We start from the raw sequence: 27594 nt of genomic DNA on the forward strand, positions 1-27594 counted from the left end.
TGTGGGGTTTTTTTTCCTTCCAGATTTTTACAGACAATGACAATATGTGTATGCCCCCCCTAGGCGTATCTGTAATGTGTCTTTGTGGTGTTGTTCTTGGTTGCATTCCACCAGAGCCTCGGTTGGTTTTTTTTGAATGTGTCCTCTGATCTCTTCACATTTTCAATCAAGTGGACCTGCCTAAACTGACCTACTAGGGATCATTCTTTGTCCCTGCATATTGTTTTTACGGTTACTTACACTTTACATAGCCTAAATAAACCCCTAAAATAAAGATGTAAGCATGCAATCCCTCATGGGTCTTATTTGTATACAGATGGAGGTAAAAATGTCATAAAGAGTCAACTTTTGTACGCTAGGTGTCAGCATTGATTTTAACGGGAAACATTTCGGTGAGGACCATATGCGTTCTTTCACAGACACGTTTTGAACAGCCGTTCATTTGAAAGAGTCTACGAATGAACAAAAGCGAGTAAATGGGACTATTAATTCGGACGTCATTGGTTCGTTGCAAATTGTAGTAATAAGGCTATTCTGTGGTCAGCGGGATATGCTCTTCCCTCTTTGCAGTTTCATTCTTTGCTGCTGTCCACCGCTCCCTCTAGCGCGTGCTGTGTGAATTTTTTCTATAGAAATGAAATGTCCTTGTTTCCTTATATGGCGATCGGAGTCGCGAGCCGCCTGATGTGCGCGGCTTTGGCTGAAGCGCGTTCACGACTGTCACCATTTGCTTCCTTATTTGGAAGCGAGTTAAGCGAACCTTAAAAAGGGGCAGAGACAAACACAAAGGGTTAGGCTCAGACAGCAGCGTGCCCTACGAGCCACCAACGAATATTGCAATCGGTCTAGTATGTTTTCAGTGCAGCATTAGTAGCATAACAGTGCTTTCCATGTCACGTTATCATATGGTAGAAAGCTCCATCTCAAGAATTTCCCAAACCTATTTAAATATTAAATATGTTTTTTTTCTTTTTTTAAATGTAGTCTTGTTAAGTATTGATATCTCATAATTTTATTGATTAATTAATTCATAATATTTACATATGTTTATATATATATATATATATATATATATATATATATATATATATATATATATATATATATATATATATATATATAGCCCACACACACACACACACACACACACATATATATATATATATATATATATATATATATATATATATATATATATATATATATATATATATATATATATATATATATATATATATATATATATATATATATATATATATATATATATATATATATATAAAGAGTTGACATACATATAAAATACTGTTAAAATTGACATTATAAAGTATTATTTATACTGTAAAATATGCCGGTCATTTTTAATAACAAATGCTTAGTAAAAAGTGCAACGTTAAAATGCACATAACCTTCTATAAACGCTTTTATAAACGCGTTCATAAGTTTGTGCCAATGTACTACTGACTGACAACAGTGAATACGACAGTTTGTGTGGAGTTGAAAACTACAGTTCCCATAACACCCCAATAAGCGCGTGACATGGACGCTCGCTCCCATCTGCCGCGCGGCCACGCGCAAAAGGGCGCGCCCGAGTGTTGTATCAAGTGTGCGAGACCGAGGGACTGCATCACAGCTCATTCAATTCCTATCCAGACGCCGACTAGCACAGAGACACAACCATGGTATGTCTACAGATACATAATAATTATACGATTTACGGCTATTTCCAATGTGTTTGAAGAGTTTAATGACTAGGCTGTGGGCTTTTTTTTTTCTGTGAATGCATAATCTGTGAATCAAATCTGTCAATTAACGCATCCGCCGACTATAGCTGCAGGCTATGTTAAGTGCCGTAAATTGTTAGAAAAACGCAAACTGGGTTTCGTTGTTTCTTGTGGCAGTGTTCTTTGAGCATTTTTATTTATATATATACAGTTAATCTCACGGCTCTCAATGATTTGATTGTGCTTGGCCTTCAGCTATTCGGATGCGATGAGATTGGCAAAAAAATAGACCCAAAAACTACTGGCGCCATTTCCCCACTCAGCTTCCTTTATTTCCGCGAGTCGAGGCCCAGGGAAGGCCTCACTGCTTTTCATCGCATACTACCGACAGGCCCCATCTACAGGCCCCATATTACATCGCCTGGCGAAATTAGGAGTGGATGTTAATAAACCAATGTCCGCTGACAGTGTGTGTTTAACTGCGTTTTTCGTTTGCCAGATGAAGCGCTTTCTAGAGTATGTCCTTTGTCTGAGCACGGCCAGAAAACACCATCGCTCACATTTGCCGCACCGGAGCGGCAGCGGGCTTGTGTAAAAACGCAGATTATTCCCTTTTAAGGTCGAATCCTCGCGTGTTTATACTACGCTTTTCGTCTTTAGGACGCGTTAATTTTGCGGATATTTGGGACACTTGCACGAGCACCGCAATCGTGGCCCCACCCTAATTCTTGATGCGCAGATGGTGTTTTATTTCTTTGACCAAAAAAAGATACCTAGATTAGGAACGTGCTTTTGGTCGAGTGCAGCACGGTTTTATGTGAAATACTATAAAATATATGCGCTGTGAAGAAGGAAGCCAGGTTTAAAAACCGTTAGTTGTGCATTTGCGTATGGTCAGGCAACGTGTGCACGACTACACTCTTCCTGGTTGGACGTAGCCCGTAGCGTTAGTGACTTATCTTTGCTCGACGCGTTTGTTTTATTTTCATATTGTATATCCTGTATATTTTTTTATCGGTGTTTTGTCTTTAAGCTCATAAGTTACCGTTTCTTGTGTATGAGTGCAGTGCTTGTGGATATTTGGTGGAAGATCCTTTGCTTCCTCTAATATTTAAGCCGCTGCTGGTTCCGTCGACTCGTTTCTGTAGACACAAACACTTGTGAAATTGAGGGGAAATTACGTTCGTGCCGCGTGCAGGCTGAAGGAAATGCCGGTTCCGGTGCGACCAGTTTCGGTATCCTCGTCGCCAGGACAATATACGACGTCATAGGCCACAAACAAAATCAACCTCTTTCTGTGAAGCATGTGACGACGCGTTATATCGTTTTTTGTTTCTTTTTTTCTTGAGTACAACCGTCTCTTCTTTAGAGGGCCCACGACGTCACATTTCCTGTATCACAGTGCTAGTCTGGGTTTCACTTCTCAGTGAACGTGGATGATTTACCCTCAACATTTGTCCTTGTATTTAAACTTTGGACTTTTGCTCCTTATTTTATGACACTAGATGACAGATGAGGTCGCGAATGCCTGTTTTCTCTTAAGGTGAAATATCTAGAATCTGCGTTTACTCGATCAAAAGCTTCTAAATAAAAGCTAAGAAGCTTTTGTCTTCGATTTATCTTAGAGCTATCTACAAATGTTTATCCATTTGTCTAAAAGGTCTTTTCACACAAACAAGGATCCCACAATCATGGAAAATATGTATACAGTAATCGTAAGAGACAAAGTCGTGATTCATTGGTCTAAAGGTGTGAGAATCCTGATTCTCCTTTGGGCCTTTAATGCCCCTTTTTTCCTCCTTTCCATTATTTGTGATCTTGTTAGGTAATGAGGCATCTCAATGCATTCCTGTCATTCACACCTTAAGCAAACCCAGTTCCACCCTTTAGATGCGTTTCCTGTAAAGTGGGCCACTCAAACCTCTAACCCGCAAGGCTGCTTGTGTCCACTTTTTCACATGTCCTAATATGAAGCTAGAGAAGGTTACCTGCATTTTTTAAAGATTTTCTCATTGCTCTGAGTTTATGAACTGAATGTTTTGTTATGGCAGTGCAGCATTAGCCACTGATCCCTGTTTCTAATGGAAATCAGAGGACTTGAGTAGGTTCATGGGACTAGTGTGACTGAGGCATTTTTTCTTTTTTTTTTACAGAAGAATCATTGTTTTGCGATCTAAAGCTGTACACCAGATTTGTATGACATGGCTCTCATAATATCTAAGGCCAATTTTATACATTTTAATTGCCCTGTTTTAAATCAGATGCTCAGTCTAAATTTGATCAGCTCTTATGAGGAAGTGCCAAACCTTCCCTCTGTTCAATTGTGTTGGAGGATGTCTGAAAAGTCGTGTGACCAGAAGAGAATGGTGCCTTGTTCAAACTGCCCTTTTTCTTTGGCTTGCTATTTTGAGTTTTTTTTGTGGGAGTAAAATCTAGGGATGGAATGGTATGAATTTCGTATCACGATTATGGTGACCCAAATTATCAATAATTATAAATATTATCACTGTTTTGTTCAAATGAGATGGTGTTCAAAAAGAGCAGATGCACAACATTTCAAGTTTTACATTTGAAAATCAACAAATAAAACGAGCAACTCTATGCACTTTACGGAAGATTCTATTCTGTGGCATTTCTTTCCTTATAATGGCCGTCGTCAATAGCAACAAATCATGATGGACGCTCTCTCTTCATTCAAATGCAACTTGTCTCAGTTTTTGATTGTATTGAAAATAAAATCAGAGGACTTTACTATTAATACTACTATAATTAGTACTAAAACTTCTTGTGATCATCTTGTCTGGACTATTGTTTTGTACACTGTACAAAAATGGATTATAAACCGGTACAATTTAAAACATTAATCTCAATTCAATGTGTCCCTGTAATTATTTGTGGTAAAGAGAATTTGTGTAATAAGTTTACAATGATATACATTATCCCTTAAATGTCTCCCTAGTCTTGTCTGAACTTGTTCGTTCGTCTTTGCCTCAAGCTTCACGTTATTTCCCAGACGTAGTTTTAGTATCGAGGTCAAAGTCCACTTGCCTTGCGTTTGCAGATTTGAAGTGTTTCCCCCTATTAAAGCGACTTTCTTCTTGCTTGTTCTGCAGACAGGGTGACCATCTTTGATTTAAGTTTCCCTCAGGACTTAAAAGCCAAAATATGATGACCACCTCAGTTTGGTCCTTTTAGAAGGCTGAAATATCTCCCGGTGCTGTCACTGCCTTCTGCCATTTTCTCTCATTCAAAAAACAACGTTGTGCGCTGCGCCTGCGTCAAACTGCTACTGGCTGGACAGGATTTAGCATGAGTTTTCAAAATCGTGATAAAATGCGGTTTTAATGATAATTCAATTTTAAACGATATTACTAACGTCAGTATATTTTATCGTGAAACCGGTAATCGTTCCATCCCTAGTATAAACCAAATCACTAGTGTTTAATTTTTTTTACCCAGAATGTTAAATAAGTAATTTTGCTATAACTCTCATTCCACTACCCTTTTTTTTTTACGTGTGCAGTCCTTATTTCTTCCATGTCAGGGTTTTTTGTTTTGCACTGCAAAACCTGCTGGCCCAGTAGTTTGGATTCGGCCAAATGAGGTCCAAGTATTCAGTTGTTAAAAGGGCAGCCCGTCTAACTAGATCAGACAAGACTGTTTGTTGCAAAACCCCATTCATTCACTTCTCACCCACACATTCATGCATCCTTGCTCATCAACTCACTCACTTCCCTCTATTCAAACGGACCCCCCATGTGACCTTATCCCGTGTGTGTTTTGTGTGCTCGCAGGCCTCCGGAGTTACAGTGGAAGAGAGCGTGTTGACGATCTTCAATGACATGAAGGTCCGTAAGGCTCAAGTCAATGAAGAGGACAAGCGCAAGAGGAAGAAGGCCGTTCTTTTCTGCCTCAGTGAGGACAAGAAGAAGATCATTATGGAGGAAGGCCAGGAGATCCTGCAGGGAGATGAAGGAGATCCCTACCTTAAGTTTGTCAAGATGCTTCCTCCCAATGACTGTCGCTACGCTCTCTATGATGCCACATATGAGACTAAAGAGACCAAGAAAGAGGACCTGGTTTTCATTTTCTGGCAAGTCTACTAGTGTACTTCATTGAAACCAGGGGTTCCCTGTCCTGTTTCTGCAGTTCTGCCTTCCTGCAGAGTTCAGTTCCAGGCTTGTCTGTAGCTATCAAGTGTTCCTGAAAATCTTCATTAGCTATTTCAGGTGTTTGATTATGGTTGAAGCTGAACTTTGCTGGAGGGTAGATCTCCAGTAACAGGATTGGATGCTGATGTCAAATGCTTGTGTGAAACGGATGATCTGATCTCTTGTTGTGTTGTCCAGGGCCCCAGAAAACGCCCCACTTAAAAGCAAGATGATCTACGCCAGCTCCAAGGATGCCATCAAGAAGAAGTTCACAGGTAATGTGGTCTATATCAAAACAAGAAAGAAATAGTAATACAGTTTATAAAATGTATTTAAATGTAATGTATTAATTGTAATTGAATAAATGTAGTAATATTTAAATATTTATGTAAGTGTATAATGGATTTAAATTATGTATAATATAAACTTTAAATTTAAACTATGCATGCACTAGTTTTTTAAAATGTAAATTAAACCATACATGCAACATTTTATTATATACATTATACACATATATATATATATATATATATATATATATATATGTATATATATGTGTGTGTATATATTTTAAAAAAAAAAGCAAAGCATATGCTGTGGTGTTTATTATAATTATTTAAATGTATTTGGGAGATCTGTAACATTTCTGTTGTCTTGTTTCACAGGTATCAAGCACGAGTGGCAAGTGAACGGTCTAGATGATATCAAGGACCGAAAGACCCTTGCTGAGAAGCTCGGGGGTTCATCGGTGATCACTCTTGAGGGGAATCCTCTGTCCGACTGAGGCTGACACATTTCAGGGGTTAGCCTTTCATTCCAACATGGGTGGGGCAGGTGGGCCAGCACGACTGTTTGTGGGGCCACGGGGTGGGTTAATGTGGGTGGGGAGGGGGCAAAAGTGACAGTTTCCAAACTCCACACATGATGAAAGATGTAGGCTGTCATTCCAGTTCTCACATACAATGAACAAAAAAATAAAAGAGAAAAAAAGATCTTAAAATACAAAAATGAAGGATGATGACTATAAAACAAAGTAATATAACTGTAAATGTGTACTGGCAGGTTTTCGTTCTTTCTGAGTTCCATTGGATTGTTGAAAGGAAAGACTGAGACAGCAGCCGTTACAATTCAGCTATACAACATACTGTTTGTTAAGATTTAGGTTTTTTTTTTTTTTTTTTTTTTGCCAAACGTCTAGTTAAGTTTTTCTAAGTATGTGTGTTGAGACTAGGTATAGTATAAAATTTACTCCAGAATCACACAATGTTATTGGACCATTCTGGGAACACCGTTTACTCTCCCCTTCCCCCCATTTGTTTTATTTTGAGCTCACGTTGTTTTTGATTCCATCTGATATAAATATTTCCAAATGTAATTCAAAACCATGGCACTGGTGTTAAGAAATTGTACACATTCCTCCTACCTGTAAAATCTGGGACCTAGTGGGTGAGCGGTCTGTTGATTAATTGGATTGAGTGGATTGATGGACATGTATGAAATTTAGATGGGGAGCGATATATTTGGGCAGCCTGTGTACAGAGCTTTGATTGATATTGGTCAGTGGATGTTTTGTATCGTCTCCTTATCTCTAATAAAAAAAGCACTAAACAACTCTGCTGGTACAGCTGGTTTGTTTCTTCATGTTTGGCAAATCATCTGTGTGAAGGCTGTTGCCTTTTTTCTTTTTTGCACCCTAAGGTGGAACTCATTTTGCTAAATCTTTGAATATTGAGTTGCACTTTTATATTGGGGTATGTGTGTGTGTGTGTGTATATATATATATATATATATATATATATATATATATATATATATATATATATATATATATATATATATATATATATATATATATATATATATATATATATATATATATATATATATATATATATATATATATATTAGATAGTAATGCTTACATCTGTGTTGATTATTCTGCATTTGTTGCGGTTTCATCAGTGTTCAGCATGGTTTATGCACTGATATGTGATGGTTGCTAAATTCAGTTTCAAATGGATCCAAACAAAGATCCCCTATGGATTTGATGGGTGGCTTGTTAATGTAGTTCAGTAGACTAAAAGCTAATACTAAAAATGTTTATTAGGGGTTTGAGCCCGTAGGACTGAAACTCTATTGTAATTGTTAGGATTATTATTTCTTCTACCGTAAAACTGATTGAGCAGAACAAACCGTAAGTGCTAGACTTCAAACTTGGCCAGATGGTAGTCCTCAATTTGGGGAGAACCTGAGAAGCTATGACACCGATTGACCAATAGGTGGTGCTACAGCGATCAAAAGCGCGAAACAGCTCATAACTCCTAAACCGTTTGTCGTAGACTCAAGTGTCGTATATCATTTGGAAAGCAGAGCTCAAGACGAACAAAATGTATATCTGATTTCATTTCCGATAAGCACTTTTGAATTTTGTCAACCTACTTTTGCTAACTAGTCCTAGGTTTTTCGCCCGATCGTAACTAGAGCGCATAAATATTCTCTGGAGTCTGATCTAGAATTATTGGGAAAAAAAGTCAATTTTGATTCACGGACGTCAAGGGGTGCAGTAATGTTGCGGAGCCTATTTTATTAAAATGGCTAAAACTTGAAGTAAATGAGATCTTCACCAAACTCAGTACACATGAGTTCTATCTGAGGTCACAGTAAAAAAAATAGATTGAACACTAGGTGGCGCTATAACAGGAAAAAAAATAAACATGAAAAGGCCTAACCACCTGACCGTTAGTCCTATTGACTTGAAAATTGGTATGCAGTGTCTTGGTCCAAGGTGCCGTGTATGTCTGTGAGGACATTGACGTATCTTAAAAAACATGGCTGCCATCGGCCACCTATTAGACTGCGTTCCAGTTCGTTTTTATGCTCTTCACTCGCTAACTTCCCTCCGTCTCGTTCTCTCGGATGTGCGTCATTGCCTACATTGCATGAGTGCCCACTACTGGTGGAAACTTTGCAATGGACTGAACTGGAACGTCCTAAGCCCTTGATTACTTGGAATCCACAATGGATTTATTTATTAAGTTTTACCCTTGCGGTGATGTCACAATCGTGTTGCATTGTGGTGTATGAAGCTGCCTGAAGTATACACATGAAGTAGGCTCGCTCCCTCTGTCAAAATCGAGGGAGCAAGGGTCTGTCCATATAAACTTCCCATGTCCACTTCACGAAATGGAACGCACTTCAAAATGGTGGTGGGGATTCCCCCGAGGGGAAGTGCACAAGTGCGTGTCTAAAAGTGGAGTGGAACGCAGCACAGGTTAATGGAGGTTGAACAGAACGAAACTCGGTGGACCTGTTCGACTCGTGGCCCTAGAGGTCTGTAAGAATTTCGAAAGAAATCGCCTACTTGTTGGCACTAACAAGTTTTACGGCTCTGTAATCACGTGGTGTTTCACACATCCACAAAATATGTATATTATTTGATAGATCCCCTCATACTGAACAACTTTGCCTCATGCACCACTGCTGTCAATCAAATAGTTCATTAAATATACGCTATTATGTTAAAAACCTACTTTGTCAAACTAGTCCTAGTTTTTTTTTTAAATTGGCTGTAAATGGTATTTTCCTTCTATGATTTAAGTGGTTGTGTGCTTGCTAAATAAAACCTAATGTCTTTTACACTAATGTGCATAAAGACCTTAAATCGCTCGAACCCCAATAATTGCTGCTCACAGCTATATTTGTATTGTAACTACTATGATTACAAATCCATCTTGTACAAACAAGTATTTTAGTATTTGATGATGGCATGGCAAAATACAATTAATAAAAGTGCAATTCCATTAAAACGATCAAATCAATTCCTTAACAGACTAATTTGTTAAATCTTTCTTTTTGAGAAATGGCAGCAGTAAATTTGGACACTTAAAAGAATAGATACCCTAATAGAAGAGGGCGTGCAGTTGCAGGTAGGGTCAATACACTGAATGACAAAAAACCCTGCCATGTACTGCGCATGTCACACATCTAGTGCGTTGAATGTAAATGTGGATGAAGTTATTGCTAATAAACAGCCTGAGGATGGGTATCAGTAATTGAGAACATAATGATAAACCGGTATTAACATTTATTTCACTAAAAATACCCTTCAATGAATTAATGTTAATGCAGTGTGTTCCTTTAAATAATTTACTGTACAATTTGTGCTATATTAAATGGCTGAGCTGCAATACTGCTGAATTCACGTCAGTATAATCGCTCCTGACTGACTGACCGAACCGCGAGGACTTACTGTTCAGCCATGTTGTGAAAGACTCAACGAAAGATGTACACATGTCAACCATTGGAGGGCAGTAGAGATTAATTTCAAAACCCTACTGAAAAAAAACGAACCGTACAACTTCCTGTGCTGAACTGCTATCGTCTCTGCACCTTTCCTAGCGTATTTGAAATTATAAATTAAACCACAAGCTGTTAGTAGCTACTACAACACTGTTCTGTATAAACTAACAATAAACAATACAATGACCGGCAAAAGCTGTTTTCTGGCTAAATCTGGCAGTATTTTTTTTTTTACGTCTTCCACTTCTTGCCACCAGAGGGTATCAGTGTCACATTTTACATTCAGTAATAATTATCAGATTATATATGAATGTTCTTTTGAATACTTGAAATATACAACACAGAATCATATCTGCTATTATTACCACTTCTTTAGGAAATATAGGTCCTCATTGAGAAATTGCCTCTAAATTTGCAGTGAAAAGAAAAGCAAAAACAAGAGACACCCTTTAGTTTATTAAAATAAAAAGCTTTTTAAAAATAGAATTATAATCAACATTTACCCCACAACCTTTCTCTTAGTTTGTGTTCAGTCTTTATATTAATCCAACATAAAATTATTTACAAACAGATACTGTGTTACCAATATGAGGTCTTCATCTATCTTGGAAAAGTAGACTGTAACTGTAGAAGAGTGAATTGTATTCATGGGCTACAGATCCAGATGCTGTGCATTAAAATAAACTAAGGGTTTTATGTTGAAAATTACTATTAACTCTCTCAATTTAACAACACCCATACTACATCTCCAGTCATCGATTTTGTTATTGTGCTAATTATAGTTCAGAAAAAAATAAAAGTAGTATGCTCAACAGACAAAACTGATATTCAGGGATGGAAAAGAAGGAAGCTTGACCCATTTCCCTCTACTTTTAGTTGGATCACAATAAAACCTCCATCCCAATTCTATTTTCTAAAAGTGCAAACAACAGTTTAAAGCTTCTTGTAATGTGGAATCTGAACAAAGCGAGGTTGTGGAGAGAATCACACAAGTAAGATCAAAGACTTGACAAGATAAATCTGCTAGTATTGTCGACCTCAGAGTCTAAAGCTATGTGTAACGTTGGCAGTATAGCGAGCAAAAACTAAAGGTAGTGGTTAAATAAAGTTCCAGCTCAACCCATGTGAGTGATCAAAGCCTGTGGGTAGCGATCTACCAGCCATGGACCTTCGTAAGTCTCAAATTCAGTAGCCACACCCGTAAAAGACTGTAAAGTGCAGGTTCCAAAATCAGGCATGTCGTATTTTGTCCATGATTTTATATTGTCCCATTCCTCTCTGTCGTGTCTTCAGTCCTGGTTGCAGTCCACCTTATTTCCATGAACCCAGTAACAGATCTGAGCAAACTTCAGTGGAGTGAAGCGAACAGCCACATTGTAGTCACGATTCTCTCCATTGATTTCCAGCCACTGGTGGCCCGAGAAGATCCCGATGACCTTGCGCTCCCAGCGCTCCAAAGTATCGTCCCACACACGTCCGTAAACACCAGAGCCACTCGCACCTGGGCGGGCGTCACAGTGCTGGTAGATCAAATCATTGGACTCATCCTCCACAGGGCAAAAGCGGTACACCAGCTCCCCGGGCCGGTCACTGTCAAATCCAGAGAAGTGGATGCGTTTACCAGCCAAATGGTCTGAGGTGGGTGCCACAGCCAGCCGCATGAAGGGACGTTGGTGAGGCCAACGCAACTCTAGAAGTGCATAGTCAAAGTCCATGCTGACCTCTTGAGGACCTTGAATCCAACCTTTAGGAACTCTGGTCCGTTTAACTCTCACCCAGCGCACCAGGGGTTTCTTCACGGGAGCCTGACCCGGCCTTGTACCGTTAACAGACGGAGGGATCAGAAAGCCCACCCTGAGTTTCCTCGCTCCTTTGACATAATCCTTCCCATCATGCACGCAGTGGGCTGCGGTCAGGACATGCTGCTGGGACACCAGAACTCCAGTGCAGCCGGTAGAAATACGGACGGCTGTGGAGAACGGGTAGTCCAGAAGGAAGTGGTCGCCACGGATGTTAAAGCGCCCATCTGAACCGTAAATCTGCCGTTTTAGCCGCTTATGTCTGGGAGCGGTTACTTTGGGCTGCCTGGAAGGAAGTTCAATGTCATTTTCATCCAGGTCAACAGTGGTTAATGTTCGGGATCCATCTGCATAAAGTGTTTCGAAAGCCAGGTGCTCTTTATCCATGTCTTCTCCTTTGTGGTAGCAGCTCTCGTTGCAGTGAGTGGTGAGGTCCAGCTGAGCTTTGGCGCTGAAGCGGGAGCGGGACAGCGGTAGGGTGGCGTGAGGTATCAGCGAGGGGAGGTGGGCGTGAGACTGATGGCGAGGTTCTCTCACTGAAACTGAGCTGGGCAGGAGGAGTAAGAACAGCAGGCCAATACAGCAAGGATGGGCCAGACCCAGTGCGCAGTTAGGCACCATGGCTAAGATGTATGCAACCTAAAAGCAAACACAAACATATATGCAAGCATGAAATAAAACTCAAGATGTTCTTCATTTTGCATATATAAGGTCATAGAAATGTAATGTCTTCACTCATTAAAAAAAAAAGGCATCTATGGTGCCATGAAGAACTTTTAACTTCCATGGAAACAAAAGGTTCTTTATAGTGGAAAGGGTTTCTGTAAATTGGGGCAAAAATGTTGGCGCAAATGTTCTGTAGTCGTGTATTTCAGCCTTACGAAAAAAATAATAATTCTTTCTTCATTTAAATGTTTTTGAGGAAACCAAAATGGCATTGCTACGAAAACCCCTATTTAGAACATGTATTTTAAAGAGTGTTGACACATTTAGCTGGCTCTTATTCGATCTAATAGTACCAGTGGTTTTGGACTTGGTAGTTCTGAGTGTACATCACTTTAATGTAGTAAAAATGAGTAAAACTAGCAACTGACTTCACCTTTAAGAATAAATAGGGAAAAAACTGAGCTACATATTATACCTTAAAGTTTTATGTTAACTGTTTTGATTTTTTTGGATTGTCAAATATGTGCCTTCGATACAAATCGATACAAAAAAAATCAATAATAGACTATAGACAAATGCATAATACAAATGGCGTGAGAAGGGACATTATCATCTGCTTCTGCATGGACACCCATGTGTGACACCTGAGGAATTCCCTGGACACAACCTGTTTCCTATTCCCTTTGTCCCGAAAACCCCCAATCTCGTCTTTTTTTGTTGTCTTTCACATCATGAATGAATGTCCAACCAACCCCATCTACGCCTCGCGTTGTTGTTAAACTCAAGGAAAACAAACTGTGTTTACCTACCCTCACTTTCCCATCGCGCAGTACAAACCAACAACTGCAATGCACTTGCAGAAATGGCAGCCAGGAGATAGTATTCAAAGTCCTACGCAAACTGGCCATTTTAATCATGGGAACGTACGTTAAATAAAATAGAATTGTAATTGTTTTACTTTTTTGAAAATTGTAATGTTTAGAGGCATCGCGATTAAAACGGGAAATTAATGATACGTATACAGCCAACCAGAGCATCAGTGTTCGACCCGTGCGCCACAGCTTTACGCGCGATGCCTGACCGAGGGAATGACACAAAACAGTTTCAGATAAAAGGATGGATACTTAACTTCAAGCTGTGTTAATAATGATCAAGGCTTGTTTAAATCCAAATCACAGATTCGTCTCCAGGAAGTTCACCGGGTATCCCATTCTCCAGGTTTACTCCCATCTTCACTGTGAAGTTCTGGAGCGCGTGACAGGTCCGCCAAAAACACAATCCTTTTAACCGCCAGCTTTTCTTGAAAAACTGCTTCTTATCAAAGTCCTTATTTCAGCATATCAGACAGCACACTTGCTCTCCGTTGAATGGTGATTGCTGTAGTGCAAAACTGAGGTCGTCCGATCCCAATAACTGAGGCGCAATATTGCGCATCCCTGCGGGGTCCTAGTGCCGACGGCACAAGCATAAAGGGAAAGACGATGTGTCCAAAAGCAACATCTATTAGTGAAGAGTCTGATACGTGTTCAGTACATCACGTCTATCTATACTTTCCATCTTAATTCTTTAAATGTAATGACAAATCTGTCTGCTAACAGAGCATTTATTCTGGGCATGTCTTGGCACACATTAAAATATTCCTACAGGTGTTATTAACACAGGTAGGTGACAGTCAAGGCATGCATGTCTTGAGGATATGCATTCCTTCTCAGTTTCATTTAAATTGCACTACATGTACTATGCCACTCAAAGCAAGTACAAACACATGTACACGTGTTTAGGTCATTCTTTTAGCGTGTGTTGTTTATTATGACTCTTTAAATCTATATGTGTAATCTTACCTGTTACGGTGTAAAGGGGTTAAAATGACCGATTGTTGTAGGGTGGGTCTTATGGCTGGACACATTCCAGAAATACTTGGGTGTGTTGCAGTCGTGATGGCGTCTTGAGCCATAGTGCAAGATTGAATATAACCTTCTGACCTTGATCTTCCTCAAGCACTCACACCACCTGCCCTAACCTGCACAAAACACGTTCTTTGGTGAAAAGATTTCCATTTCTCAGATGCATTGCACAAAACTAGAGGCTTTTAATGGTTGAAAAACATAGCTTTCCAACAGTGTCCTGTGCGTGTTTGTGTTGATTAAAGCACACAGGAAAAGGCGTTTCGAAAAGCGTATCAAATCATATCACATTTGCTCAACTAAAAAGCCACACATAGTGCCAAAGTATGCAAGCCTGCATATATTACTGTTACAGTTGTGAGGTTCAAATTCAAAGTCACATTGCAAGAAATAAAGGCACATTGTGATATATAGTCACAGCTGGTATATAAGTTGCAATCCCTTACTTTGTACTTTGAGGCTTCCGTACTAAAGTTAGATACATCTGCTTCATTTCCAATACAAAAGTTTTTTTTTTCTTCTCCACAATACCCCAGGGCTGTTCTCTCAACCTGCGGTTTTGCACTAGGTTAAGGAATGTTTGAAGTCTTGTAGGGGTTCTGGAAGTCTGTAAATGTCTAATACCATGACAAAACACTGTTCAGTGATGGTATCATGCTACTACATTGAGTGTCACGGTGGGTGAGCAAGATTTGGTTGATGTGTGCTGGCACTGACACGCTGTTCTCATTGTCTGTTTCCTGCTCCCCTTTCTCCTGGTTTTCTTTCAGACACTTCCAGACATATATCTTATTTAACATCACAAGCCACCAGAGACTGAAGTGGATATCATTCTAGCTGACAAGCCACTGATATTTGCTATGCTCTTTCACAGTTAGCGATAAGGGGTTAGGACATTGGAAATGCAGCCTGAAGCTAATTCACTCCACAGGAATCTGCTACCTTGGACAATCCCCAGATCTCTTTACAGTGGGACTCTTGTTCTTGACCTGTCCTGGCTTCATGCCTCATGGAGGGAGGTGGAGTGGGAGGGGGGTTCGCCGTGAGGAGGGGCCTTTGAAAGTGTGTCCGTTCCTCCAAAGCTGATCTTTTATCACCTCCAGCTCCAGTCCTGTGCCTCAGTGGCCTTTTCTCTATTCACCAGGCTGTCTATTTTCAGAACAACTGATTCTTGTCTTCTCTTCTCTAGGTTTTTTAGGCAAACTGAAAAGCCTTTTCTCTAGCAACACCGGATAATCTGCAGAGGCTTTGATGCTTCTTGTTAACGGAAAAGGGGAAATTCTTCCACCAAAGGAAGCAAAATAAGTCAATGAAGAGGACATAGGTTACTTTTACAATACAATGCTTCAGTTTAAAGCTGAAGCACGAATCTTGAAGCAGGATATTGTGGCATGTGTTGGTGCCACTGTGGATATATCTCATATCTCAAAAGTCACTACGCACAAACTAAAGTGAAGCTGAGAAAGAAAGAAAAAAACACTTTTCCAGCTAAATAAATTTTAACCCTTAAATGCATACCTCGGGTCTTTAGTGACCCATACTGTCATTCACCACCCTCCTCCTCATTCATTTTTTAATTAGACATCAACCTTCTTAGCATTCCTGAATCAATTAATTACAAAAAATATCAAGAAAAAAAAATTATAAAAGAATGACCGTTTTCCCATTCATTTTTTGTAAAAAATTGTATAGGGTCGCTAACGACCCGAGGTGTGTAACAGTGTAAGTATATTTTTTCTGCACATTAATAATTAAATCTTTGATGACTGAATAAGTGCAATTCACCTTTATTCCACAAGGTGGCAATGTCTGATTCACAATGATGAAGTGACGTTTCACTCATAGTTTTTCTTAGGCAGAAAACAAAAGAATAGGAAGTATCATCAGCAAAACTTGAAATGGCTCAGCGATTTACTGCAGAGCAAGTACTGAACTCAGAACTTATTAGTGTCACTGTCATTTGATCGTGGATTTGGTGAAGAAGCTGTCAGCGATCAAAATATTGATTTTGAAAATGTATAGTTTTGAGAATATGCTTGAGATCGTGAATATGAGGCAGATGCAGAACTGGGAAACAAGCCCTGGCGAGGACAGTGATGATGGTATAAAACATCTTCTCAAACTGAACCCTTCCAAGCTAAAAAAGGTAACAAAATATGCTTAATTTTATTCTTCTGTAATTCTTACTCAAATATCAGGGGAGAGTTTATATTATCGTGACAGGTAGAGATCCAGATGTTGGATAGATCCAGGTCGCTAAAGACCTGGAAAATGTAATAATGGTTGGTGAAACATTCATGCATTTTAAGGGTTATTTAGGGTTGGGAACCAAGAACCGGTAACATAAATGTTTAAAAAAAAACATAACCAAATGATTTATATTGGAATCAGTTACAGCTGATGGAAGACTGCATTAAAATGGTCTGAAATTGTACCATTAAATACTATTCTGCGCAATACATAGCCTACAACACGAACAGTGAGGTCTGATTTTCAAGCGACTGACTCTTACTTTTACTCTTTTTTAGTAAATCCAAAACCTACAGCGTGTAACTGTTCACTGAAGGGGATTTTCGAGCTATTGATACTTATCAGCAGGTTCTTTTTATTCAAAAACTTCCGATTCACAAGCAAGAACCTCTTATATGCTAGACCTTTTTAGTGAATGAAAAACAGAATGACCAGCGAAGTCTGATTTCCAAGCAACAACTCTTTTAGGGTATCACAAACACTTGAATCAGCCTGAGTACAATCTGAATCGTAATATGCGACTCTGTGAACCAAGAACTGATATTGTTGTACTTACTTATGGCCAATGAGACCAAATCAGTGTAATTACTGACATGTTGTTTTTAAAGATACACTTTGTCAGTGTTTTTACATTGATCACTGAAATGGTTCCAGCAATTTGCAACAAAATTGCATTTTAGTTTCTATCATATTTCGTTCTCCAAAAAAAAAAAAAAAAACATAATGAAAATGTTAAGGAACCAGAATCATTCACTTTCCTATCCCTGAATATAAGTGATTTACAGATAATGTGTATGGGGGACAGATGATAGCAGACTTTTTGTCTCGGACTGTAAGCTGAGAAGCCACAATAGCTTGAAGAGTATTCAATACCAGTCCCTTTTAGGGGGCCATGCTTTCTTCTCTGGAATACAGGAATAAAGATCCAGACCTATTCAGTGGCACTCCTGTAAGTTGCACTTTCAATGTATGTATGAACTCTGTCTTACATACACAGGTGTTGGTAGTGCACAGCTTAAAAATCTTTTATAGGTTGCAGTACAGAAGTCCCATTCTTTCCCAACTCTTAATTCCCATCACAGTGAGGCTCAGTGTACAGTAGCCATCCAAGCAAATAAGTATTGTTAACAAGATCAGAGACTCCCTCTGTACTCTTTAATCCATTAATTGACTTCTGGTTCAACCCAGTGATTTGGACTTACAACAGTGGAAAAGCTTTTCATAACAATAGTCATTGTGCTTGACTCGTTTCCACAGCATACTGCCAATCATAATGTGTGCACGGACTACTTCATCAACAAGATCTCTTAAAATGTATGTGAATGTTTTCACCATTTTTGGAACATAGGACTATTTAAAACCAACTGTAGTGAAAGGTTACACTTATTAGAGTTAAATGGTCCTTCGGTGGGGAAAAATAATTATAAAATGGCACAAATGCTAAAGCAGAACAAAAAATTGCCAGTCAGCAACCATGCAGCGCCTCCATAATATGAACCTAAACAATGTAACATTTTTGCTCTTCCATCATGCCTCTCCTTCAATGGGTCTGACATCTCCTCTCCCACAACACAGCTGTCCACCTTTACTCTGACCACTACTGTGCTGCACAGTTTTATCTTTCTTCTTCTCTAACCTCTTCCGACAAACTGTATCTCTCTCTCTCTCTTGTTCTGTTCTTCCCCTCCTCATCTCACAGGCTAGTTCTCCCCAGGAGCTCCAGAGGTGTATAAATGCAGCTCTTCCCCACAGTATGAGCTCATTCCCAACTTGGCAGCTCAGAGGAGTGAGCGGAAAATCGACACAAAAACACACAAGTCGAGGAATGCAGAGCAAAATATTCTTATCGCAAAAACATTTATTAAGAGCATGTAACTGGCTCCAAGCACCGGGTTGCTCTGTTTTGTTGAAATTAAATGATATCACTCTAATGACCTTTCCTTATCTTTGAACAACTTTGTAATAATGAATTTATTTTTGGTCATTAGAAATCTTTAGAGAAATATTTCAAGATAATAAGCATCTTAGGAAGTGTCCTAAAATGAGTTCCAGACTCTTTCAATAAATGCAGAAAACCTAGAATGATGTTTCTGAATTAAATTGATTGGTCCATTTAGGAGCAAAAACAAGGAAAGTGCAGCAATGTGACATCCACTGTGCTGTGCTGACATGGTGGAAATGAACACATTATTACCATGCTGGAAAATGATTCTCATGGTGAAATATGAAGCCAAGAAAACCAACCTGCTGTCTGCAGAAGAAATGTCTTGCTTCTTGCAGTCTTACATAAATGTTTATTTTTCCCATTACAGTAGCTGTGGAACAGAAAACACATTTCATGCAGCACTTCAAACAATAGTTCACCCAGAAATGAACATTTTGTCATCATTTAAGTTCAATCTGCCCTTTCCTATAAAAGTAAAAGTGGGTGGTTGCTTCAAAAATAACAAAAACGCACCTGAAAGTATTGTAGATACTACTCTACTCTTTATTCAACTCCCAGCAAGCAATAGCTGTCATTTCACCATTTCGGTTAACTATGAACCCGATATAGTCCGGCTATGAGTAACCCACTTTTAGCCAAAATAACCTTGAATTTGGTAGTTTTTGCCAAAATAACTTGTGAGATTCCATCATGTAAGCAAAGTCAACAGTGATTACAAGGTGTTTTGTTTCATTACTTTAACATGTTATATGTGTATCCTGTGCATAGCCACAATTGTTGTCTATTCTTGGGCTATGGTCTATTCAATTTTCACTGACAGCACAAATTTTGACTTGTTTTAGTCTAGACATCAGGGCTGTGTTTAGACGGCTATTAGACCTCTTTTAAAAGCAGAATTGCTTGCTGGGCTCTAACCTCTCCTGACAAACAAAGTTAAAAAAAAATTGGTTTGAAATGCCCACATTAAACATCATCTCAGTATTTTGTGTTAAACATTAAACCAAACTGAAAGACATGAAAGTGAGTAAATTATGACGTTGTTTGTTCACTCTTTCCATTTGTACATGTCAAATTTCATTTTCAGTCGAGGATATTAAAAACTTACAGAATATTAGGAAACTTGTGTACACTAATAGACATTCATACATAAAGACAAACAAATTATTATTTAAGCGATTTCTGCTGAACTTCAAGCTTGATCCACATCTGAGAGGAGTTGAGTAAATGATTTGGCCATGTTGGAGATTCCCAGCAGTGTTTTGAGTGTGAGTAGTCATAATGTCAGGACTGGCAGACAGAGACAGCTGTAGAGAGTCTGATGTGACTGCTGTGCAGATGTTACCACAGACACACTCCAACACTCATCTGGACGCCTGACCTCCTGAAAGGACTCCCAAAGTAATGGCCACTTTAAAGAGCTCCACGTCAGCCCTGCACGAATGGGTGCTGTTTTTCAAGCCACTCTGAGCAAGAACAGTTATAATGCCATAAATATTGCACTGAAACACAGAGAGATTTTATATAAGCACATTGAGATGATTAGGAAAAGGGCTTTCCAAACAGCTGAGCAAATAGAAAATTCTGCCGTAATCACGGCAGATTAATGCACATATTTGGGATAATAGTTCTCCACTTTGGGTTCATTTATGTTTCAGACTAAGGAGAGGGAAGGAGGATTATAAGAGAAAAAAGAAAGAGTATAAATTAATCTCAGTTTGTCAGTTCTCTGAGTCAATTTCAATTCACTCAGATGCCAGAGCAATATCTGAAGACATCATACAGTCACACAGAACATAAATGAAACAAATAAATTACACTCTTTCCCATGTTGAATGAAATACCTGCATTAAATCTCATCTTACCTTTCATTAAACCAAATAAAAAGTTTCGAATATTCTGCCTTCTTGCCCACATAACTTCAACAGAAACTGATAACACACTGAAAAGCAATCAATTGAGCTTATTGCTTTAACATTGCAGTATTATGGCCACGTGGGGGAAGAGAGCAGAAATCAAGATGTCTAACCTGTGTTCAGTTGTGACAGACAAATGGACGCAGAAAAACAGAGAGAAAAATATGCTCTGAGGCTCTCTATAAACAGTCCAAAATATTTGTGGTGGATGGTGAACTGCTTTGCACTGTTTCTTTGGCCGTCACACATGTATTTGCTCTGTAAGCACAGGTGATTATCAGACTGCCAGGATCACCCAGTCTCTGGCAGTGGCAAGGCCAGAAATGTTAAAGTGAGTGGACCTTGGTGAAATAGGGTGGACCTCAATGCCTACTCTCAAATTACATCATGTTACAAAACATGGGATAAAAATAATTTGACAGTTATAGTACTTAAATCGGATTTATTGTCAGCCAACGGTTTCATGAAAACAACTAAATCCATTTATAAATAAAATAACAAAACACAATAAGAAAAATAAATGAAGGTAAATAATCATAGACAAACTATGTGTAAGGCATAGTTTAACATAGAAAACATAAAATATAGTTAACACTTCTATGGTGAATTTTTGGTGGGGATTTTTTTTTTTTTGCTTGATAGCCATGGGCACTATGAGCTGTCATTGTATGGCAAGCCCTTTTTAGATTTTTTTTTTTATTAGGCTATTATTATTATTTCACAGAAAAACAGCATACAGTTTAGAACAACATGAGGGTGATTAAGTAATGACAATATTTCTTTTTGGGTGAACTATCCCTTTAAGTCAATGCTGCATTTTAAGGACAAAACTAAGCCGAATAGCAAACTGGGTTGTGATGGGAATAGATAAGAATGACAATAGCAATTTACACGCCAACCATGACAACTGGGAGTGACCTCTTGAGGGAGCAAGACTTCTCTGTCTCCGCAACCGGATTGCTCTGGAATGACTGACGCCACATCCTAATGCATAAAAGAAAACTACAATATAAACCTCTGCTCATGATTAGAGCAGTCTGCTTGAAATATGAAACAGAGTTGGACGCCAAAATTTCAGTTTTCAAAATATATTCCTTTCTCAACCTCAAATTTCTTTTCTAAGCAGTCTAAGCAGTTATTTTCTATATACATGGAATAATTAAGAGACCACTTAACATAAAAAAATCAATGTTAAGTGGTCTCTTAATTTGTATATATATATTCTGTATATGCATTAGCAAACATGACAAAGAGACAAACAGAACAAAGACTTTTTCATCTCCTGTGTTTCAGATGTGATTTCTAATCCAACACAGAGACACGTTTGAGCCTCCCAGTGCATTGCATTCGTCTGCACAACCGCAGTTTTCCTTCACCACAGCTCAAACTAATTACCAGATGTACTTCACAAGCCAAACAAACTCCAGCCTGCGTTTCATCTCTGATACTGCGTAATGAGACATTTCCCCTTTTACACTTCACTTCACAATAAAACAAACACAACTGATTACCCTTGTGCTTTCCCTGTAGTTCTAATAGGTGTTGTAGACACCACACATCAGTATAAAAATTAAAAGAAACATTTGACCATACTGAGTAGAATTAGATAGACTTTATTGTCTTCATTCAAAACGATGCAAAACTATTCAGTTCTGCTACAATGTTTTCTTCCAGCCTGAAGCATTTGGAGCACTTATTCCTGCCAAAATTGTGAAACAGGGAAAAAAAGACAATATTGGAGAATGGATAGGACAGATTTAAACAGTGAGTCGGGTGGAGGGAAGAAAATGTGGCTTCTTTTCCTGCTGCATTCTTTCCTTCATCAGGAATTCTCTGAGGTTTTGGCAGGCGGCTTTTATGGTGTCTATCTCCTTTACTTGGGGAAGGACAGACTGTATGGAGAGTGCTGGGATAACGGTGCAGGACACTAAACTGTAAATCAACATACAACTTCTCTACTCCATCTATTCATAAATAACAGCCATAAAACTGGGTCAAAGCAACCTCACACTCCTGGTGATAAAAACAGCTCATAAATAATATTCTCGGATTACAAGTGACCTCTTTTTGAGATTTTGTTGTTATCTTCTTTACTAATCTCACCTTTGGTATTTCAATATATTTCAAAGAGCCCTGTCCTGACATGGTTTTTTATCCACTTCTTTCCCTCTGATGGGGATTCCAGTGATGTATCGCAAGCATCACTCCTCTGGGGCATAATAGCACCAGCAAGACCAGGCTCATCACATCAGCACTGTTAATGCATGTCAGTGTAGCAGAAGATCCATGCGCAATCTCAAACATTTAGTGTCTGGCCAAAGAAAACATGAGGGGAAAACATCATCCCTGTCCATGACAGCAGGAATCTATCTGAGAGAAGCTTATAAAAACAGAGCGATGGTGCTATAAAAGAGTGGATTGTGGCAGCGGGTTTGTACCAGCAACAAAACCAACATCCCATCCTCGCATTAATCTGCTCAGAACAGCCGCATTTGACACCAGCTCTGAGGTCTATTCAGGACATAAAGTACAGAGGGAATGAGCTTGTTACAAGACAGTTACACTTGCATAAAGAGACTATGGGAATGAAGCTCTCTGGGGCCTTCCCAGCTGAAGTGAGTTAGCACTTTTCTACACTGAAGAAATGTTTTGTCAGGTTGACAAAAAGCCATTCATGTGGTAAAAGAATTGGTTTATTCTAATATTTCATGTAGCCTAACCAAAGGGGTCATGAATTGAGAAATCTACTTATCATTCAGCCTTTGATATATAAAAGTTCATCATGATATAAGAATATCATGTAAGTTTCAGAGCTGAAAACATCCTTGTTAGTCAAAGAAAAGCTTTTATTGACACCAGGCCCAGTAAACGCTCAATCTCAGAATGTGCCAGGCTGTGACGTCTGAGTGTGGTGAAGCACCGCCTCAACAGCAGAATAAGTACGCCTGATTCTGTAGCCCCACCCACCGACTCGTGGAGCTAAACGGATCGCGCTACCGAACAATAAACATGCCGAAGATAGCAAGATATTGCGCTGTGCCTGGTTGTGGAAGAACACAGTTGCTGCATAAGCTTCCTTCGGATTCTAATATTCGGAATGTGTGGTTTTAATGAATATCCAGCTCATGTGAGGAATACATTGGATGTTTGTTCCTTCATTTCACCACAGATTCGTTTGTAAACAAGAGACTGGATTTGCAGAGACGATGAGATTACATCAGGCATGGGCAACTCGAATTACTAGAAAGCTACAGGCAGGTGAGTTTTATCAGGGTTGGAGCTAAACTCTGCAGGACAGTGGCCCTCGAGGACTGGAGTTGCCCATCCCTGGATTACATGAATGAATGAAGCAACACACTAATGTGAGTAAAACATGTTTTTATATGTGATAGTATTGCATTGTTACAGATCGTTTGATATCTATTGATTATGTACATGTCTAACTAAACATAATTTACCACGCTGTCACAGGGCTCGCAAAGCCCAACATCCCGGGGCTATGTGTTTTCCAGACAGGCTACCAATAGGTATCCTCTTAAATTGTGAAAAAACATTCATTTCTTGATGTGCGTTGTTCACTCTCTTGACTTGATATATGAAGGAAAAATACAATCGTGGAAGTTTTGATCATGCAGTCTGCAACGTACTTGGTGTGTGTGTGTGTTCGTGATTGTATGAGAGAGGCTCAAAACCAGAGCAGAAAATAGCCTATTACTTATTCATTATGATGTTTTTAATTGTAAAAACCATGCAAACTTCATAAGTTGACCTCAGACAACAGTATACATTTTTTTTTTTTTTTTAAAGGGTCATGCTCGGTTGAAAAAGCTCTTTATAGATATACTTCATCTAAAAGTTACTTTATTTACTGACCCTCATGTCATTCTGATTTTTTTTTATGAAACCAGAGAAGGATAATTTGCAGAATCTACTACACTGCCCTGCCACAAAAAAGTCACTGTTTGGATTTAAATAGGCAAATGCTTAAGAGTCTATGATTGGATCATTTTTACAGTGATTATTATGTTTCTAGCATTCTAGCACAGAGGTGGCCAAAATGATTAGAACACTTGGCATCTGGGAGTCGTCTTATTGGGCCTGGATTTATTTTCCAAGAGGACAATGACCCGAAACATTCTTTTATCTATTGCCGGAACTACCTGCGACGGAAGGAATCTGCTGGAACATTGAAAATGATGGACTGGCCCCCTCAAAGTCCGGACCTCAACCCCACCGAGCACATTTGGAGCGCATTGCAAAATAAACTGGACAGATCTATTGTACATTCAAAGGAAAGCCTTTGGCTTCAGTTGCTGAAAGCATGGGATAACATTAGTGTTGAAGTTCTCATCAGAAATATATTGACACTATGCCAGAGAAATGGGCTGCCATAATTGCTGCAAAAGGTGGACATACCAAATAATAAAGTTAAAAGTGGATAAAAACAGTACGACTCACTTCATCTGATATTTATGGTCAGAGCTTCAATTATGAAATTAAATCATGTTTTGGAGGCAAAAAAGGGGCAAAATTTTCAGGTCTGTCAGGTGTTCTAATAATTTTGGCCACCACTGTGAGTTTGGCAACAGTTCTTCTAAGCCTAATTGATGGAGTGTGTAGTTTTTCATTTCTTAAACAACCATATAGGACGACAAATCATGGCCATATTCCACCTTAAATTCAATTCAATCTTGTCAGTAAAAGATCTTGACAAAAAAATTAAACATCACAACATTTATTTCCATCAGGAGGTGCATAAATTTTTGGTCAAGATCTTGTATTGACAATGCAAGAGTCAAACACTCTGTAAAGTCTACTCCAGCACATCCCAAAGACTTTCAATGAATTTAACATCGAAACCGCAGGCGGTGAGTGAAACTGAAATGTCTGTGTTTTGTTGGCAATCGTAAGTGCATATGATGTCAACAACACAAATGTATAGTAAATCGAAAGTTATCCAGGGATAATGCCATGATATGTCTGTGTGTGTGTGTGTGTGTGTGTGTGTGTGTGTGTGTGTGCGTGCGTGTGTGTATGTGTGTGCGCTCGTCACTCTTTAGCTCCGCCCACTGCACACCTCCATGAGTTCGGCAGTTTTCGGAAATAATCGATACAGCATATCTTTCTTTTATAAATATGATCAAACTAAAGCCTCTTCGGAGATATGAAGGATGCAATACTACTATATAGGTACTCAATATTAACATGATATTGGCAGAAACTGTGTGTGTTATGTACCCTTTAAGTTTATCTAAATTAAAAGAAATAAGTTCATTAAACTCAACACATTGAAACAATTCAGATTACTTAAAATGTATTAGTTTTGTGAACTCAAAATAAAAAGAAAGTTCTATATACTCAACTATTATGTTTAATTTAAGTTTACCCTACTCAAACCAGTTAGCTTTGAGCATTAGGGTTTACAGTGTATTCAAATCCAAACAGCAACTTTTTTTTCAGTGTATGCAGCTCTGTGACCCTATATGTTAGATTAAAAAAGGCACTATAAAAATGTTTTGTTTTGTTTTTTCTGGCCAGACATCAAACCAGATGCTTGCTGCCATATTTCATTTGACAGCTACACCGAATAAAAGATTTTATAAATAATAGAAAAGTAAACATGCAAAACATGTCATCCATACATTCAATATTATGCAAGAAAAATCTTTTGAGAGCTGTTATAGCTCTCAACATCTTGTCTTAGTCTTGTGTTTTTCCTCAAAGTAATATTTTCATGTTACAGCTCTGATGTATTAAGCTTTGATCTGAAAACAGTCCCATGACTTAGTATTTTAACGGTGATCTGGGCCTGTGGTGCATGACATGTTGGATTTTTTAAGCGCCCCATATGTCATTAACAGCAGACTCACAGCAGCACAAATGAGCCGCTCATAAGAAATACAGTTTCTGTTGTGCAACATTAAAAATATATGATGCAAAGATGTGCAATAAATGTCCCACACTGAGTCTCTGTTATCCACTTGTGTATCAAACTTCAGCTCCGAGCATGCAGGCACAGCTGTAAACAGCGCTCAGACTCGAAGACCTGCTCTTTAATTAATAGCATGAGAGACTGAGATGATGCAGAGACTGGGCTGCAGCTGCGTGTCCTCTTGTTCAACCTCTATCTCTCTGTTTTGTCCGATTGAGTGCAAAATCCAGTATCCCAAGAGAAAGCCTATTCCCCCTAATACTCTGCCAAGCACAGGCTAATACATCCTCCTTCACAATTTTCCCCGGCATATCTCCAACATAAAATTCCCAGAACCAACTGTCTCCAGCATGCTGGAGAACAAGAGCTCCAACATCTTTAAAGACGAAATCCTTAAAACTCATCCTTCTACACCTATATGAGAAATGATGAAGATAAATGAATCATCTCCAGGAGTTTAGATATTATGTACTGCTGCCAGTGTCGTGTCTGGATTTATGATGAAGATCCGGAGCCACAGAGCCAGTCCAGTTCTAAAGCCAATAACTGTCAGTGAGGACCAAATGTGAAGCAGCTGTTATTATGCAATACTTCCTAAATGACCCACAGCAATCGCCTCAGAGTGGCTGGCACAACCTGGGCAGAATGTAAACTACTGACCTCACAGGTACAATCCCATCTGAAGACTTCCTAAACCAATCTGCAGCGAAGGTGTTGCAGATTTATGTGCATAGTTTTCCAGGGTGTTAAGTGAAGAGGACGCTGAAAGCTGTCAAACTAAACTTCTTCCTCCAGTGCTGAAGCATAGAAGGAATCGTTTGCCAAAATAAAGGAATATTCTCAGTATAAATTAAGAAAGCATTTGTGGAATAATGTTGTTGATTATCACAAAAATTACATTTTCTTTAAAGGGTTAGTTCACCCAAAAATGAAAATTCTGTCATTAATTACTCACCCTCATGTCGTTGGACACCCGTAAGACCTCCGTTCATATTCGGAACACAAATGAAG

At 38.9% G+C, this 27594-nt stretch overlaps 2 protein-coding genes across 2 annotated transcripts; one reads left to right on the forward strand and one right to left on the reverse strand.

Moving 5' to 3' along the window:
• Positions 1-1562: 1562 nt before the first annotated feature.
• cfl1 (cofilin 1) lies at positions 1563-7487 on the forward strand. Its single transcript, XM_079839722.1, has 4 exons — positions 1563-1682; positions 5519-5817; positions 6074-6150; positions 6541-7487. The coding sequence occupies exons 1-4, from the start codon at positions 1680-1682 to the stop codon at positions 6657-6659; spliced, it is 498 nt and encodes a 165-aa protein (XP_079695848.1). The 5' UTR covers positions 1563-1679; the 3' UTR covers positions 6660-7487.
• A 3123-nt stretch (positions 7488-10610) lies between these two features.
• prss23 (serine protease 23) lies at positions 10611-14213 on the reverse strand. The gene is made up of 2 exons (XM_079839657.1): positions 13764-14213; positions 10611-12612 (listed from the first exon to the last, which is right to left on the reverse strand). The coding sequence occupies exon 2, from the start codon at positions 12592-12594 to the stop codon at positions 11464-11466; it is 1131 nt and encodes a 376-aa protein (XP_079695783.1). The 5' UTR covers positions 12595-12612; positions 13764-14213; the 3' UTR covers positions 10611-11463.
• Between the last annotated feature and the right edge of the window lie 13381 nt (positions 14214-27594).

The sequence above is a fragment of the Gobio gobio genome (genome assembly GCF_949357685.1).
Source record: "Gobio gobio genome assembly, chromosome: 16".
Lineage (NCBI taxonomy): Eukaryota > Metazoa > Chordata > Actinopteri > Cypriniformes > Gobionidae > Gobio > Gobio gobio.

Excerpts from the sequence above, each read along its gene's own strand:
- cfl1 (XM_079839722.1), top strand. Across the intron at positions 5,818-6,073 it reads GACCTGGTTTTCATTTTCTG|GGCCCCAGAAAACGCCCCAC; the intron begins GCAAGTCTACTA and ends TGTGTTGTCCAG. Across the intron at positions 6,151-6,540 it reads CATCAAGAAGAAGTTCACAG|GTATCAAGCACGAGTGGCAA; the intron begins GTAATGTGGTCT and ends CTTGTTTCACAG.
- prss23 (XM_079839657.1), bottom strand. The coding sequence starts at position 12,594 with ATGGTGCCTAACTGCGCACTGGGTCTGGCCCATCCTTGCTGTATTGGC.